The 17,914-nt window shown below is 40.7% G+C and overlaps 4 protein-coding genes across 4 annotated transcripts in view; 2 read left to right on the top strand and 2 right to left on the bottom strand.

The window, feature by feature from the left end:
- Positions 1–969: 969 nt before the first annotated feature.
- On the top strand, positions 970–7,222 carry Cbr-mtm-5 (the record flags this gene model as incomplete). The annotated part of the gene is made up of 17 exons (XM_045239707.1): positions 970–1,048; positions 1,164–1,354; positions 1,479–1,773; positions 1,821–1,953; positions 2,000–2,093; positions 2,145–3,350; positions 3,401–3,587; positions 3,650–3,961; positions 4,011–4,114; positions 4,163–4,975; positions 5,028–5,432; positions 5,478–6,126; positions 6,177–6,399; positions 6,433–6,539; positions 6,585–6,734; positions 6,785–7,071; positions 7,127–7,222. The coding sequence occupies 17 exons, from the start codon at positions 970–972 to the stop codon at positions 7,220–7,222; spliced, it is 5,331 nt and encodes a 1,776-aa protein (XP_045095471.1).
- Positions 7,223–9,100: 1,878 nt separating this feature from the next.
- On the top strand, positions 9,101–11,161 carry CBG27731 (the record flags this gene model as incomplete). The annotated part of the gene is made up of 7 exons (XM_045239706.1): positions 9,101–9,212; positions 9,254–9,487; positions 9,532–9,699; positions 9,747–10,055; positions 10,101–10,295; positions 10,339–10,596; positions 11,094–11,161. The coding sequence occupies 7 exons, from the start codon at positions 9,101–9,103 to the stop codon at positions 11,159–11,161; spliced, it is 1,344 nt and encodes a 447-aa protein (XP_045099570.1).
- A 1,752-nt stretch (positions 11,162–12,913) lies between these two features.
- On the bottom strand, positions 12,914–14,604 carry CBG14639 (the record flags this gene model as incomplete). The annotated part of the gene is made up of 6 exons (XM_002644613.2): positions 12,914–13,009; positions 13,063–13,566; positions 13,615–13,776; positions 13,829–13,930; positions 14,401–14,525; positions 14,577–14,604. 6 exons carry the CDS (start codon positions 14,602–14,604, stop codon positions 12,914–12,916), a joined length of 1,017 nt encoding a protein of 338 aa, XP_002644659.2.
- Positions 14,605–15,420: 816 nt separating this feature from the next.
- The window catches only part of CBG14638, a gene marked incomplete at both ends in the record, with an annotated part of 9,879 nt that continues 7,385 nt past the window's right edge, over positions 15,421–17,914 (bottom strand). Inside the window, 4 exons of the mRNA XM_045239705.1 lie at positions 15,421–15,546; positions 15,599–16,067; positions 16,120–16,180; positions 16,295–16,520. Coding sequence (XP_045095470.1) covers positions 15,421–15,546; positions 15,599–16,067; positions 16,120–16,180; positions 16,295–16,520 — 882 coding nt within the window. The remainder of the gene's footprint in view (positions 15,547–15,598; positions 16,068–16,119; positions 16,181–16,294; positions 16,521–17,914) is intronic.

Here is a 17,914-nt window from a genome sequence, read left to right as displayed (position 1 = left end):
GCGTCAACGATTTTTGTTGGCGCAAAATGCGCGCAGAAGGCGCAAAACTCATCAACGTCTAAGACAAGTGTCCCCGTCCTCCGCCGTTTGCCTCCTCCCTCCTACTTATCGGTCAACCTAGTGTGGTGATGATTTGCGGTTGTGTTCGGTGACGCGCCATATTTATTTTTCCTTTTTTTTTTTCTTTTATCCCCACTTTGGTTCAACTTCAGCTGCTCCAAACTTTTATATTCCTTTCTTTATGAATAGAAAAATGTGAGAAAAGGTAAAAACTTTGGGAAAATTCAGTTTGTGAGCGATTTTCATGAGGGAACTTCGTTTTTGTATGCGTTTCACATGTTTTTGCCACACCATTCTGTTCCAGGGAATAATGAGTAAGAGAAGTAACTTCAAACTGGTACTTTTCTTGTTATTCTTGCCTTGTCGCATCCCAGATTTCATTTCGCTTCCATTCGGACGTCGTCCATCGAATCCAATTTGCTGACCGCAACAGATGTCCGCCCAGATGTCTTCAATTAATGCTCTTTGTGCATAATGCACGACTGTGACCTCGGTTTTCTTTATCTTCTTTCTATTGCTTTACACATCACCATCGCAGAATTATTTCATTTTTGACTGTTTGACGTTTTTGGTTTTAATCCCCCAAGTTGGTTTCTTTTATGTGTCTGCGTCTCCTCCAAATGAACACTCTCTCCACGATATGGTATATCTCTTATGTGTTTTCCCCGGGGGTTGGCCGGACCCCAACAGACGAGGGTCAAATCGATGACAATGCCTTCCTACTGTTCTGCATAGATGACTAATTCATTTTGACACCGAGAACAGTTCCACGCATAGTTGACCTTCTTATCAGTTTCAAACGTTTCGCTTGATGTTTATTTGAACTTTTTTCTTTTCTTTTTTTTATTGCCCTCCGCTTAGTTCCCCTCTCTCACTATACTGACTTTTACAGATCTCAACAGAAAGATCATGCGGGATCCGGATAAGGTAAAAAGCGGGCCGATCTGTGACACGTTCGCCGTCATTGTGTTGGAGGAGAGCGACGATGGTGAGTATTATGTTGCATCAAGGTGTCAATCACAGGAAAGTTATCAGAACCAAATAAGCGGGGGGGGGGGGTTTGATAGATAAAAACGGTTGAATGAAACACGAATTATTTTCAGAAAACGCCCTTCCCGATGTTCTACACGAAGTACAATCACCACACACATCGGACATCATCCCGACGTCTTCAATCAGAAAATTCGTGCGGCCACGTGGATGGTACAACCAATCAGAAGCGTCTCCACCAGAGTTTTTCTATCAGATACTCACTACGGAGAAAGGCGAGAGGAGAATCGCATACGTACTTTCGGTAAGATAATTTTCCGAAAGTCAGAAAATTCTGTGTGAAATGAGAAACAATAACACATATTCCAATGAGAGATGTTCCTGAGAGCGCATTTGCATATTCCTTCCAATTATTCCATAATTTTCAGACATGGGAAGAAGACAAGAAGACATCAAGTTTCAGAGCAGTCTCCCTTGTGCTCATCAGTCAGAACTTCCATCCCAACGCATTCAAAGAGATACTTCTAGAAATATCCAATGATCTCCGCACTCCAGAATTCTCTTCCTCATCTGAACTTATCCGATTCCTGACCAATGAACTTATTGAGGAAGGATCCACCATCGAAATACGAACGAAAACTTTACATGTCGAATTAGGATTTGAATTGAGCCCCGTGTCGCCAGTGACCGGCAGCGATGCTGCCATGTTATTCAAAATGCTAGGTAAGTGATCAAGTTGTTCTAAAAATTCAAAACCGAAATATTTGCAGGATTTCAAAATGTTGTACAAATCATACACGCACTTTTATCCGATTGCCGGATAGTACTAGCCAGTTCTTCCCTAATGCGGTTATCTAGATGTCAAAATGCCATACTATCTCTTCTCTACCCATTTGTATATGTGTAAGTAATACATTTGAATTTAATTATCCAAATACTTACATTTCAGTCACTCATGCGTCACAATTCTCCCTGATTCGCTGGCCGAAGTTTTGGAATCACCGACGCCGTTTTTGATAGGAGTCCTTACCGAATTCGTCACGGTACGTTGAGTTGACGTTCAAATCACAGCCAATTTACAATTTTTTTTGCAGTCATTCGGCGATGAAAACATTGTGGTTTTCTTGGACAATGGGACAATACACATCCCCGATCACACTGACATTTTCAAGTCGGATGCGTACTATTACGATTTACTTCAATGCAGACTACATGATGTGATGTTCAAGACAACTAGTGAAGAGGATCTCGCGATTCCAACCAGCGAAAGGGTAGATGTGGATGAGTTCATACTCGATAAGAAGCTTCGAGCATGTTTCATTCTTTACTTTTCCGAACTTATGTATGGATATCAATATTATGTTCTGTACACTCGGATCAAAGGAAACTTCGAAAAGAAGCGCACCACTTCGCTGACATTTCACGTTGGTGCGTTCCGTGGATTCCGAAAACTCACGGATATGATGTCAAGTTCGCTTCTCAAAAGTGTCTACTTCCAAACTTTTATCCAGTCACGAGCACTGCCACGGAGGAAACATGATCTATTCGATGAAATTTCATGTCTTAAAGAGCTTGACCAACTAATTTACAAGCAAAAGTCAAGCAGTTATGAGAGCAGGAAGATCATTGAGCAGATAGCGTGTGAGCTTATTCAAAAGGAGAGATACATGGATAAATGCTCCAAGAGCAAGCTTCCCCAGGTCTTTACGAAAATCTATTGGACAAAAGGCCAACCGTTGACACAGAACACCAAAAACATCATTCACACTGTCAAGCCAAAGATGAGAAGTAATGTGATCCTTCAGGCAATGCTTCCAACTGTGAACACCCATGTTGAGTATCATGCCAATCAGTTTGAAACCTACGCTCATCGGATTGAGGCTCTTCGTAACTGCATCGGGGATATATTCGATTCAAAAGCCTCGTTTGCCAGCAAGTCACTAGATGCTGTCAGGTCCTCTATGAGATTCGCGCCTCTTCGGATTGAGCTCTGCCGATTACTAAACCAAAGATCTACCTCACACTTTGTACTGGCTGACAAACAGTTCGACGACATTGCTCTTCTGATGAATGCAGCTCTTCAAACAGAATGCGAGGAAGACAAAGATGGAGTTGTGAGGACTCTGATGTATCTGTCAAGCGTTTATAGTAGAAAGCTTGCTCAAGGAATCCAACAGTACATGTATACGGTATTACAAGAACATAAGGTGTGGAAGAACCAACGATTCTGGACGTCATGTTTCTATTATGAAGTTCACGAGATGTTATTTTCTGAGATGTTGAAAAAAGATAGAAAGCTGGTGAGTTGAAATTTTGGTCACATTCCAATTTCTTACATTTTCTCTTTCAGACTGAAAGTTTATGGTGCCACACCCTACGTCCGTGTGCTATGGAAATGATTGACACAGATGACACAGACCAGGAGGAGTTGGTTAGGCAAGAAAACGAGATGATTCAAGCTCAAGCGAAACACTTTCTCAACTTGATCATCTGTCTTCAAATCCCACTCACCGAGGAATTTTTCGACCATGAGAACAGTCACGCTGAGACTCAGAAAGAGAAATCTAAATGGATCGCATATACACTTGATCGATTCTAGGCGTCACTGGAAGAATCAATGGTTTATCACTGTCACAGATCCAGAATTATGTTGAAGCGCACGTGGAAAGTCTACGTGATGTGTACGTCGAACTGGCAACTGGCGATCATTTGAAGAAGGACAACTTTGATCCGATTCTAGTCTGTCCAAGTGAATTCTTGCTCTGCGATCCAATCGATTGCTACCTGCTCGCAAACATGGAACAGTCATCGATGTCCATGGATTGCCTGGAAAGCTTACTCCCGGCATCGGGCTCGTTGTTCCTGACCAATTATCGTGTGATTTTCAAGGGAAAGTCTGTTGATATCAATGGTGAGTGAATAATACAAATATTTTTTGATTATTAATTTCAAATTTTCAGCAAGCAACGGCACCGTCGTCCAGACTGTTCCTCTGTATTCTGTGGAATCTTTGAAAAAGTTGACCTCCAGCAAGATGCTCATTCCAACTCAAATCATCGAGAAGGTAACATTTGCATCATACTCGAATTAAAAAAAAATATTGACCTTACAGGGTATCAAAATCGAGCATATCATTGCAATTCGTTCTGCTTGTGCAGCTACAATTATTGTTGCTTTCGATGAAGAGGAAATCAGTAATACATGCATAGAGAAGTTCTTGGAATTTATTGAGACCAACTCACACAACAGCTTTGCCTTCTATAACATTCGGAAAGAAGTAAAGGTCGCGGACAACACCAGTCTCAAATTCTCCACATTAAATTCTGCTCTTCGAGGGTTTACCAAAAAGAAAGCGGATGCCAGAAGAATCAGAAGTCACTCTTCGCATCGAGGATCTATCCATATTAGTTTCGACAAGCTAGGTAGTCTTCACCTTTTTTATATAGCCACTAATATTATGAAAATTTTTCCAGAAGATTGCGATCATCTCAAGAAGAACGCCTACATTCGCTACGCTGTCATTGACTATCCAAGATTGGGTTTGAATACAAAAGTGGTTAAGTTAAGAATGTCGGCTGCCAACGTAGACTACACCATCTGTCCAAGTTATCCTGGAAACTTCATTGTGCCGAGCGAAACCAACGAATCTGAGATTGCAAAGGTTGCAAAAGGATTTGTGGAGCACCGACTGCCGGTTGTTGTATGGATGCACAGGAATGGTGCCCTTCTAATCAGAGCTAGCGCCTTCACGTCAACTGATATGGTGAGGAAATTGAAAAAAGTGGTGAACTACCGAAGGAACGCACCGAAACTCACTGGAAGTATGACAGGCAGTCAGCAAACGTTACATTCAAAGGCTAGCAGCAATGAGGAGAGTGCATCAAATGTGGTGCCAGGCGCTGAGATTAAAAGTGCGGAGGTTCAGGTATCCCATAATCTTCTCAATATTTTAAATGTTAAATTGAATTCATTTTCAGCTGAATTATTTTAACAAGCTTGCCAATTCCTCACAAAAAGTGCTCACATTCGCCCTTCCAACTCAATACGCTGACAAAAACAACATCTTCACAGATGGCTGCATGTTATCCCATACTAATGGTTTCTCAAGTCAAGTACACAATCGAAACTCTGTCACCATCACATCGAACGGGTTCCCAACATCTCGATATCATCGAAAAGCGCTGTATGTAATTCTGGAAAAAGGTCAATCTGTGAAGATTCCCGCTGATTCTAATGCAGAAGCAATCCAAGTGCGATCGGTTAAAGAGTCGGAATTGAGGAGGGCATACCATAAGGCTCGTCATATATTCAGCAAAGAGACACAGAATGATCCCAAGACTTCTCATTTAGAGGCCTGGGACTCGTCAAATTGGCCACATTTAGTGAGAAAACTGTTCGATTCCTCAATCTTAAAATTATTATTTTAGGTTTCACGAATGTTGGAACTATCGAATGCTATTGTTGCTCTGATGAGCTTGTATAACTCCTCTGTGGCTATTTGCTTAGAATCGGGACGATCCATCACTACCATTCTTTCGGCTTTGTCACAATTACTCTCCGATCAGTTCTATCGAACTTGTGAGGGATTCCGCGTGTTGATTGAGAAGGAGTGGCTCTCCTTTGGTCACTATTTTCACAAAGATGCCGAAATGTGCTCCCCGTCTTTCATGTGCTTCATGGATTGTGTTTACCAGGTAAGATTCAAAAGAAGATTAATGTGTGAACAAGTATTTGTTCAGATTACTCAACAATATCCGACAGCATTCGAGTTCTCCGAGTTCTACATCAGTTTTGTTGCGTTTCACTCAGCAGCTGGATATTACAGAACATTTGTGGATGATTGCGAGGAAAAAAGAATTCAATCAGATGCCAACGAATTCTACTTACCTGATGATCTCTCTACGATCAGCATTTGGGAGTCGATCAAGTTGAGGAATCGCGTCAGTAAAGTATTCCTCAACGAGATGTACGAGCCGTTCAGTGACATTCTTGTCCCATCCAGCTCAGTTCCAAAAGTGAGAATGTGGCCATTCTTGATAGAGTCCCATTCGCGATATGGAACTCCGTATGACATTGGTGAGCTATTCGAAAAAAATATCTAGAAATCTAAAAACAAACAATTACAGACTCTTCGTACCACGAGAGGAAACTAGTGGATCCAGATCTCGAAGATGACGAAGAAGACTGGACTAACCTCAACAATAGTGATGATCAAGAGCCAAGTATGATAGTGTATAACTATTCACAACGAGATCCTGCTCACATGGATGTTATCTCAACGTTGCAAAAGAGCTTCCTAGTTGATCTGTTTGATTCGTATGAAAAGAAGCACGCAGCCGAGGCCAATCGGTGAGATTAACAGTTTAAGAAATGAATATTTAGCAGCTTTTTCAGCAAAGAGACTATCCATGAGCTATCGCCATTTGTAGCTGGAGCGCGGCCAGTACCATGTCACTACTGTGCAAATATTCTAACAAGGTGGAGTAAAGGTGAGGGGTTTTGATTTGAGCTAAAACAAAAAAAACAATTTTCAGCCGTTTACTGCAAAAAATGCCGAATTCATGTTCACGAGGGATGTGTTAATCGAAACATCACAATAAACCACATTATACACACATGGGATGCCAAACCACTAGAGAACATCAAGATGCCGTCGGCGGCGATTCAAATCAGCACACCACAAGGTGAGACTAGTTGAAAACTGGTTTCTCTAAAATAACAAAAATGGTTTTAGCTGAAAAGATCGCGTATAGTCCAAACACGACGCTAACGAGAGAATCTATGTCGCCTGTATCATCTAACAATCTCCCACCACTTTGTAGCGGATATTTGTCGAAACGAGGTGCCAAACTGAAGCTTTGGGTACCTCGATTTTTTGTTTTGTATCGAGACACGCCAAAAGTCTACTACTACGAAGACTTGGAAAATTGGAAAAATGCAGAGAAACCGTCTGGCTCCATTGATCTCACCGAATTCAAAAGCTGTCTTTTGGAGCAAAACGGGAGAAGAGCATTTATGGAGGTGAGTGGAAATGACTCTCCTTTTCATAATGATTTTATAAAAATGCCCTTTTCAGCTTCACATGAAAAACCGAACGTACCGTCTTCTTTCGGAAAACATGAATGAGGCTATTCGCTGGAAAGATTGCATCGAGCAAGTGATTCGAGAATAGGCACTGTTAAGCTGTTCAAATTTACTCACATTTTTACTTTCAATTATTTTGGTTATTATCATTCTCATACTTCCCCAGAGTCATTCTCCTTCTCGGACTTATTTTGTATCATGTTCAAATTTCCTAACTCATCTCGGTGTCAAATTTTCATCCAAACTTGTCCTGTCCAATCAATGCTCAGTTTCAAAATCTAGTCAACGATGTTTGTGAATCGAAATTCTATTGTATGCCATTTTGCATTTTACTATGTATTGTATTTTGCCGCCAAACTAATCGACGGGTTCAACAATAGCCAATAGACGGTTACGAAATTAATGAAGATTCTTAGATTTTTGTCGAAGGGTTTTTGAAGATTTTTAGTATCCGAACATATTCCGTGCTATACTTTTTTCAGATTGATGTTTTGATGAGCCATGTGCGGTGCATGCTCGAAACTCCTTTTCACTACATTTGATAATCCTCATTTTCTGGACAGAGAGTCATCGCCTAGAATATTAAAAAAGGAACCTTTTAGAAATGATTAGGAATCTGGAACAACTTCCGGATTGTTCAATTTTTGAAGACCTGGAGATTACACTAAACGATAATTTTTTTTTTCTTGGAAAACTGTGAGAAAAACTTGTGTCATTGAAGCACATTTGCATCATTTTTCAAATTACCATCGCAAATTTATCGTTTCTTCTTTTTCCTGTTGCCTTATTAGGATTGAGGTGTTGACGGTAAAGATACATGTTGGAAATGATTAGAACCGGTAAAAAACCAATAGTGATCATTGTGCCGAGCCATGATCAACAGTTCTCTTTTGGCATGGTCTGGAGCAATACAACATGACTTCAAAACCTGAAATCCAAGAGAAATGGCGAACGAAGTAGAGCCAAATATCAGAGATATGTTGCCAACCTGTTCGAATTCTCCTGTTTCTTTGCAAAATCATCAGTTCTATTTTAGGTTGTGTTAATTACAACAACTTTATGGTTGATAGCTCCGAGAAAATCAAAAATCCTCAGACAGTCACCTTATTGACGTCGTTGAAGGAAGTCAATACGTTTTTTTCCGTTCGAAAAACGGATCAGGATTGTTCCAGTTTTCGACAAAAATGGGTTTTTTTTTCAAAATTTCACTGTTCAGCGTTGTATTTATTCTGGAGACAAGAGGACCAACAAAAAGGTACCTAAGATAGATATTTTGACAAATCATCCTTTTTCGAATTTTTCTCCCTCTATCTCGTTGTTCTTTCTGATTCTTGCTTTTTTTCATATTTGAATCTTTAGCCACTCTCACATTTTTGAAATTCAAAAGCGTTTATTTACCTAGCTAATCTCGTAATCGTGGCAAGACCAGCAAACGCGTGTATGCCGTCGCGCGCGTTGCGGTCACAAAAACCAAAGAAGGTCTTCTGCCCTCTCCACTTCCTCCTAGCTATTTTCTCTAGGCTCTCCTCTGTTCTCTCACTATTTCTCACAAGGTCGTTCGCATCATCCCTCTTCATTCTCTTTTGCCAGTCGCATACACCTTGCTTTCCCGATAATCAATGTCTTCCGCTCTGTTTGTCTGCCACGCGGTTTTTTTTTGCGCTGTTCGATTTTTATTTGCGTTTTCCGTCATACTCTAGTAATCACGAGGACCAAATTTCTAATTTTCTTTTTTTTTTCAGATAATTTGAGGCTCCTCAATTTGACCATGGAGCGGCGACCGCCAGCCAGATTGAGAAGACGATTTCCAAGACCAGTACTCTCTGATGGAGGAACGAATGTACTTGCACAAAGGGCACGCAGAGTATTGGGGCCCTTGCGAAATACTCTAGGACCTGTTGTGATAAGTGAAGATCCAATTTCCATATCGATAGAGGAAACTGAACCCGTGTCAAACCCTAACACCATGTTCAATGATAATCCACTCTGGCAACGGGTATTTGGCCGTCCATCTGCTGAAAAAGAAAAAAAGGAAGACGAAGAAAGTACGAGGCGTGCTTTTCATGAACGGCTCTATGGTATGTTTTTATATGAAAAATAACACTATAAGTTATTTCAGCGCGTATTGACGAATTCACGCGGCAAGTGCAAGAACAGTCCGCGAGCGGAGAGTTTCGTTTTCCGGATCCAGATGATTCTGAACCTGAGCCTGAACAGGATTCACCAAGATACTCCCCATCTTACTATGAATGTAACTCTCCATGTTACTCCCCATCGAGCCCTCTTGACGGTGACGGTGAGCAGTGCTCAAGTGAACTGGCCGGAGTTATTGACAACACAGACGATGTTGAGGGTAAGTTGAATTTGAAAAAAAACAAAAACAATTCATGTTTTCAGGTGCCGATTCACCAGTTCCACAATCACCTGAACGTAAGTATGATTTCTCTCAAGGATATCCACAGGATCTCTTCCCGGGTGTGCATTATAATCCAATCGAATCTCCAGTAAGCTCTCGAGAACTCTCTCCTCTTCCGGAACCACTCACGTTTCCAATCAATTGCAGAAGTAGGTTATTCAAAACGTGTTGCAATTATGAGAACCTTACCATTCAGATGGCAACCTTCTTCCAAAGTTGGCCAACTTCCGGCATACGATTGAGTTTGGATTCGATCCAAGTATGGGAGCTAGCACCAGTACAGGTCCGAGAACTAATGGAGGACCGAGTGCCCGTGAGGAACCAGGCACCAGCGAAGTTCCGAGCACCGGTGGAGAACCAGCGGAGTGGGGTGGAGGACACTGGAGGGTAGCGGATGACCTAACTAACAGTGAACGTCCGAGCACCAGTGAAAAACCGAGCGCCAGTGAATTACAATCACTTCCGAACAACATTACAAAAGAATTCCTACAAAAAAGAAATAAGGGTAAAACTACAGGACTTGTTGGGTCTGACGAAACTGACATTTCAGAAATGTACGATGCTCTATTTGAATGTTGCGAAGCTATGGAAAAAACCAAACTGGATGTTGAACAGTGTGTTGAACAGAGCCAAGCGTCTGGTGTTCCACAAACCGCAGAGGAAATCGTCTTAAACGAGGATTACGCTAGAAAATTGGCCTGGCAGCAGTATTGTTTGACGTACAATTACTATATGGGTCATGATAGTTAGTTTCATCGTCCAACTTTGTTCAAAATAATTACTTTCAGAAATTAGCTTTGGCATGATCATGGATCCATGTCCACATATCATTCCTTCTGAGAACATCCAATTTTATCAAGGCTCACCAAACCCTTCAAGCGGTTTTATATATACATCCTGCTATGAGCTCGAAAAGGTTCGAATTGAAAGCAACAAGAATGCTCACGAGAACGAGAAACTGAAAATCGAGATCCAGAAATTGGAGAAGGAAGTTCAACGGCTTACTGGAAAGGTACCTGAGCAACCGAAGGAGCAGACAAGTGGAGGTTGGAAGAACAAGAACAAGAAGAAGAACAAAAAGAAATGATTCGTTTCTGATATCTCAAACTTCATGATAAATAATTGTTGCTGCATTTTATATATATATATATTGTATCGCGGGGTGGTTTCGCGTATTCAAAAAAAAATCTTCAAAACACAGAAAAAATTTTCCTATTTTGTCAAATTTATTTTTCTTCTTCAAAATCATTTTCTATAGATGATGTCATTTTTCTAATTTCTTCATTTGCTATCAACGTTCTTAATTTAATTGTATTATTGAAAATTGATTATGGCAATGTTCTAACTGATCTTTTCATATTATCATTTCATAAGAAGGAATGTTTTTTCACTTTGTCATCGATTTTTCAATAATTTTTGGCCTCAGCTATTTCAATGTCATTTATAAATTTGAGTTAGTTTTTTTCAAATACACAGTGTTCCGCAGAAGCCAGACATGCTCTTTGAAATGAATGAAATTTAGTAGTGTGATTCCATTTTTTAGGTTTGTTGGATTTTTTCTCAGAATGTTTCATGTGCAGTTTGATTATGCCATTGGGAACCTCAATGTGACATTTTTTCAGATTCCTTCCGAATAAAATTATTTTTCGTTTACCGGATGTGCACGATACGCTTGTTTTTTGTAGAGAAACTGCACGCGAACCATTTTCAGAGAACCACAACACATTATTCCGATTATTCTATATTCTGTCCGTTCACGATCTCCGTATCCGATCCGATTACGAGCGATGAAAAAAGATCCGTTTGCGAATCTGAATTTTAAATAATCTGAATTTAAAGTAATTTTTTAGAATCTGAACTTTTCGTTCGCGAACTGATCCGTTTCTTCATCGTTGGCAATCGAATCGGATACAGAGCTTGCGAGCAGACATAATTCGGAATAATTGGAACTATGTATTGTGGTTTTCTGGGAACGGTTCGCGTGCGGTCCGTATATCATTCATGTTTCAACCGAGCGCAAACGCGGAGCGTCCGCAACTGGAAGAAGGGAAAAAAAAGGTCTTACTGCAAAAATATGGTAATTTTCTGTCCGAAATGTAGAACTGAAAATAACTTTTCTTTGAGTATGTGAGTTTCCTCTGTTTTGAAGCTGTGAAGCTAAAAAACAATTTTTGAGCAGGGGAAAACCCGAAGGATTATTTGGCAGTTTAGAGTCTGAACTGTAGAGAAACGCATAAAGCACCGAAAACTAGAGAAAAATTGAGTAGATTTGAATTGCGCTTTGGGACACCGTAAAATATGTTGTAAAATCATCTTTATTATTTGAAGAAAAACCAAAATGAGAGCCCTGATAAAGCTTGGTCAGAGAATCAAACGATTTTCATTCAATGAAAAAAAGACAAAATGTGAAGGATTCGTGAATGTTTTTGAAATGAATATCATTTTTGAATGTTTTAGAATTTTTTTCTGAGATGAGAAAAGAAAAGCGGGTAAGTTGAGGGATGGACGGGATTTTTCTGGGGAAAAAAATCGACATACATTTCTGAAAATAATGACAAATAGAGAAGATAGACGTTCATGGATAAGTTGGGATGGGTTGGGAGCAAACAGAGACAGGGTACAATAGACACTGGATAAAATGGTTTTTGGTGTAAATCAGTAAACGAGTTGAAACAAGCCACAATGAGCATACTAAATGGGAAAATGAAGAAAAAGGCACTACTTGTATTTGGGCGACTGAAAGAATTGAGAAAGAGTGAAAATGAAGATAAGGCAAACGTGGTGGTTGACTATTTTTAAAAGATGGACGGACAAGAATGGAAATTTGGTTATGGAAGTAAAGTACAGTAATCCAAGAGGATAAGAGAAAAAAATCTAATTTGAATCGTTACAATACAAGACTATGACCAGATTAGGGTTACAATAAGACTGCTACGTTCTTTTGATTATTTTTATAAAAAATAATACCGAAATATCAGCAGTTTGTGAGTTGATTATTTTTTTGGAGGTGAGTGAGTCAAAAAAAGGTTATGTGATCTGAAAATTTGGCGAGAAGTTATGAGCGTGGGGTGTGGATTGATGGGAGGACAATTTTTAGAAGTTTTCAATTCAGAAATGAGCAATTTTTCGCGGGAGAGACACTACAAGTTTAGACTATATGACAAAGAGAGAAAATGTTTTTTTGGGGGAAGGGGAAACGGGGACAAATGACAGGGAGATTTTATTTGTTATCAATATGAGCATGGTGATGGTGGAAAAGAAACGGGGATAAATATGCAAATGGTAAAGTATTAGTGATGAGAGACACGAGGATTCTGTTTTTGAGCAATTTAGTTTTTGAGTACTTATGGCGGTTTAAAAAGTTTAGTTGGCCTTCTCGGCTTTATCTTCTCCGGTGGGTTGTTCATTGGAGCTATCTTCAGAAGAGCCTTCCTCATGCTCGAAAGTATTGCAATCATCCTGAAAAGACTAGAGTTAGTTTGAATTTCTCATAATAATTTCGTCACAACTACCTCAGTGGTGGTCCCTCCGTAATTGCTATCCTCATCAAAATTTTGCGGCGTATCAGCAGCCGAGCTGCTGTTTCCTGTGCTTTTTCGATCGCCGTCCTTCAAGTTGAGATTTGAGAGTTGCTCGTAGAGCTCACGGGACGAATGATGGTGTCCTTGTTGTGGACGTTTCCAGTAGGTGCTGCCATTAGGATGTTTGGTGAAAACTCGCACTTCAATCTTGCGCTCATTCACAATATGACGACCACCGTTGTGTTGTAGACAACGGTCGGCTGACTCCTTATCCTCGTAGATCACAAATCCGAGGCCACGTGGTTGTCCCAAGATTTCAACTTGGTCAAGGGTTCCGAAAGTCTCAAAATAGACGCGCAGAGAGTCAACAGAATGGACTCCACTGGTGATTCCACTCAGAAGAAGTTTGCATCCTGGAGAAGGATCTGTTTCGAAGAATGGTGGTGGAATCATGGAGGACATCTGCTCACGTGGAATGGCTCTTTTTGAGTCTACCTGGAAATAATATCAGATTGACAGAATCCATAATTCAATTAGAGCTACCGTCTTTCCTCCAAGCTTATGTGGTCTGTCATTCATTGCGGCTTCTGCGCTGAAGATTGAATGAAAAGTGACGAATCCGAAGCCACGGGATGTCTTGGTGTTTGGGTCCCGGATGACGATCGCGTCGACAACATGTCCCCATTGCGAGAAGTAGTTGCCGAGCTAGAAGAGTGCAAGACATGACATTGGACCCGCAATGTCACTTTTTACAAACCTGTTCATCTGTTGTCTCATGGCTCAGACCTCCTATGAACAATTTACGAAGCTGTGGTGGGCTGTCGTGTTGGTAATGGCCCATTCCCATTTGTTGAAACTGCTGAAAACAAGAATCATGTTTTTATAGCGTTGATTGTGGAAAAACTATGAGCTGCTATAATTTGTGATCTTACTTGAAACGCATTAAATGAATATTGGGCTCTCAAAAGAGCAATAACATCAGCGATAAGCATATTGTATGTAGGTTTGTAGAATAATGAGTATGAGTAGACGTTAATGATGACTTCTGTATCAAGGTTTGCTGTGTTCCAGATATGACGCAATATTGGTCAGGTCAGCCAAGATAAACGACACTGTGCACACTGACCTGCTCTACCGCTCTTTCACACACACACCACTCTAGCCCCGTAGTTTCCGGGTCCTGCACTCTTACGCTCGTCTTTCTCGAATACTTTCATCTTCTTCACTTTTCGTTCACACTGATCAAATCGCGATAGAAAAAACACAACATATCAGAGTGGTATTGAAAAAAGAAGAAAACGGCTCAAAAAATATTTCAAAAATCCCTACTCGAAGCATCTGATGCAGCTCGTATGGATGTATCACTGGATAGCCGTTCCATTGTGGTGGTGGTGGCATTCCGCGATTCATCATCGCAAACGGATAACTTCCAGCTTGCAGCATCTCAGCAACCTCTGAAAACATTCAGAGTTGGTTACCAGTTGTCAGGAATTGTTCCGATTTACCTGGTGGGTACGGATATGGTCCGTACATTGTCTGATGATGCGGATCGGCAACGAACAGCTTAAAAATGTAACAGTATCAGTATGAGGTATGAGGTGAGAAACAAAAAACTAGATGAAAAAAGGAAAGCATGACCGCTGGTGACGAACCAGGTAAAATCACATCAAAGCACTGATAAAATAAACATAATTAAAAGTTTCTTTAATTATAAACAAAAAAAGAAAAAAAGCGAGATTAGAAAATTGAGATTTAAATGAAGGAAAAATAAATTACAAAGGAGCATATTTGATAGGTGATTTGAGATAATTGGGAAAAAAGATGCAGGGTGTTTTTATTAGGGATTACATGATGATTATTTGAGGTTGAACTTCTGAAGACGCAATTTCTGAAAACAATAATGATATTTGAAAAAGAACACATTATTTTGGCAAATGATCTTTTGCAAAATTTTAGCAAAAGGTCTCCGAGGAGTTCGAAAGGTGCTTTACGATGTGCGAGGCAAAAAGAAAAAAGAGAAGGGAGGGCCCTCCCGAAACAAATGTAGTTCTCAAAAACGAAAAATGACGAGTTGAGCGGGGCGGAGTCTTACGCCACTTCTCCTGGCATTGAGGTGGAGGAGGTCCCTCCCTTTTCGTATACACATCCATCTATTCCCTAGTTTTTTTTCTCTTCTCCAGAGCACCAAAACTAGAAGAAGAAGGTGGACCCCTGGGGACATAGTATTTCCAAGGAAAGGAGGGCACCATGGTGTATGGGAGGTCTTTGGGTGCCACTTTAGCCCTAATAGGTTTAGCGCTTTGTATACCCACAAACATCTCTTGCGTTCTGATTTTTCTACTAGACTCACTATTGGTTTTTGGAAGAGGACGATCCGGATTTTGGGACTCCTGGAATATTGATGCTCATGAGCGATGGAACTGCTTTTTTGGCTGGTGTAGTTGTTGGGCTTCCAGAGCCAAAAGTGTTTTGCGTCTGGAAAATATTATATGATGAGGAGGTAACCTGAATTTCTTTAGGCGTTTACCTTTGAAACTTGAGCTTTCAAGGCATTGGTCAACATGTTAGACAAGTTGTTTGTAACTCTGGCGATCTGTGGATTTTGCGACAGGGTCGAGTTTTTAGCTGCAGCTTGATCAAATCCTGCTGGTGGTGGATTTGAGAATGCCATTGGATTGAGACCGTGGGTGACCATGTTTCTTTTCTCATTCTCTGACATGATGGATGGTGGTGGCGCCATTGGTTGAATAATTGGTGGTGGCACATTCACAGGCACAGAAGTGTTGATTGCTGGTGGTGGAACTGGAATGGAGAATGGTGGTGGTCCCAAGAGGCTGACTGGTGGTGGCACGGCGAACGAAGACGCTGAAACTCCCAATGCTGGTGGTGGAACTCCGATGGATGGTGGTGGCATTCCAATTGGGGGTGGTGGTCCCACAAAACTTTGAGGATATCCTGGTGGTGGAACTCCCATGTGTTGTGGAGGTTGTCCATACCTAAAAAATATTAGGAGTTTTCACGGGGGAGAACTGGTGTAAAGTGTCTTACTTTAACGACATAAGTGTTGATGTGCCGTACGGCATTGGTTGGCCGGCTGGCGCAGCGGCTCCTGAAAGAAAAAACCGATTTGATAAGTGAGGCGAATGGGAGAAGAAAATGGGGTCGCACTTTTGGCTTTCTTTTTCCTCTTCTTCAACTCTTCCAATAAAAATTTCAAACTCACTGTCTTCTGCGATCCGCACTGTGCCATTTTCAAAAATGAGCACATCCTGCATGTGACGAGGCAAGTTGCCGTGTATTTTCTTTATTCTCTCATACTCCAGCTCATGCAACTCCTCCATATGCTCCTTCATGAATTGTTTCTTATCACATATTTTTTCCAAGGCTTGATCGAGTGCGATTCCTTCGCGAACGACCTCGTAGAGCTCCTCATCGGTGATAGTCAGTCCCTGAAAAATGAACAAATGAATATCGAAGGGTGATTTGGGTTTTGATCATAGACCATATGCAAAGAAGCTGATTATCATATTAATGATAACAAAATAGAGATACAGTCAAGTCTACAATGAAGAGAGGGATGTATCAAAAACTGTCTATTGTCGAATACATTTCAAAGGAGAAGTCAAAGAGCGTCAACAAGCGCACAGTATTGTTGGCAAATGCGTTGCCGTATTATAGTTGGTTTTCAAAAACGTTTTTTCACTATTTGTTTAAGACACCAGGTGCAGAGCTCGAGGGAATAAACTCAAAAACTATTTTGTTCTTCGAAATTGACGGACAACCAGTTACCGTAACCTGCTCAGAGAGATAATATTTTTGAAAGACAGTCAAAAGGAGGGCAATCGGTCATGGTTTATTTTTGAAAGATGATAAATTGCATCACAAGGTGATATCACTGTGGATACCTGATACCCACGAGTGAAGAAGAAGAAGAAAAAGATCTAAGAACACACATCACCCATCTCGAAACCCTGTGAAGAATACGAAAAACGGGACGCAAATGTGCGCCAGTCGCCCGATTATGACCATCTGTGTGTGTGTCTAATCAATTTTCGCGTCGGTTTACGAGAGAAAAAACTGATAACAGAGCTCAAATGTTACAAATTAATTTTTGCATCATTCTGGCAACACTGAGAAAAGAGGTGGGTTGGTTTGAGCGAGACAAAAAGTTATTTGCCGTCGTTCTCGAACCACCATATCAATCGCTAGGCATCCCGAAAAGTTTCTGATAACAAAACCGAGTCGATTCGCGCGAGGTAGAAGGAGAGTATGACCACTCAGAAAATGAGCACACTTCGGTTTGGATGAGCTGTTGCCAATTATTTCTACCACTCCTTGTGTAAATGATCACTCGTTATCTTAAGAGCCCAAACAAGAGAGCTATCTACCGTAGTAGGGCAAGAGGTTATATGTATTTTGTGTTTCTATCTGTAGTCGTTCCGCTGATTTGTGTGACATGACGTTAGCAGCAAAAGAAGAAAAAAAATGTTTCGCGTAGTAACGGAATGATGCAATTTCGAAAAAATTAGAAGATCGGAGATAACGTCAGCGCGAAAGAAAAGTATGAGTTTCCGCCGAAAGTTGATTTTCGGAACCGATGATGCAAAACAAATGATTGCAAAAAACATGGATCGCTGACATTTGAATCATTTTTACAAAAACAAAAAAATAGATTTTTTGCATCCCCTATACTCCCGTTTCTAAGATTTCTCTTCTCTCTCTCTCTCTCTCTCTCTCTCTCTCTCTCTCTCTCTCTCTCTCTCTCTCTCTCTCTCTCTCTCTCTCTCTCTCTCTCTCTCTCTCTCTCTCTCTCTCTCTCTCTCTCTCTCTCTCTCTCTCTCTC

The sequence above is a fragment of the Caenorhabditis briggsae genome (assembly GCF_000004555.2).
Source record: "Caenorhabditis briggsae complete genome, chrX, whole genome shotgun sequence".
Classification (NCBI taxonomy): Eukaryota; Metazoa; Nematoda; class Chromadorea; order Rhabditida; family Rhabditidae; genus Caenorhabditis; species Caenorhabditis briggsae.
Note: the sequence above shows the minus strand (reverse complement) of the source record. Positions and strands in the feature narration are given on the sequence as shown.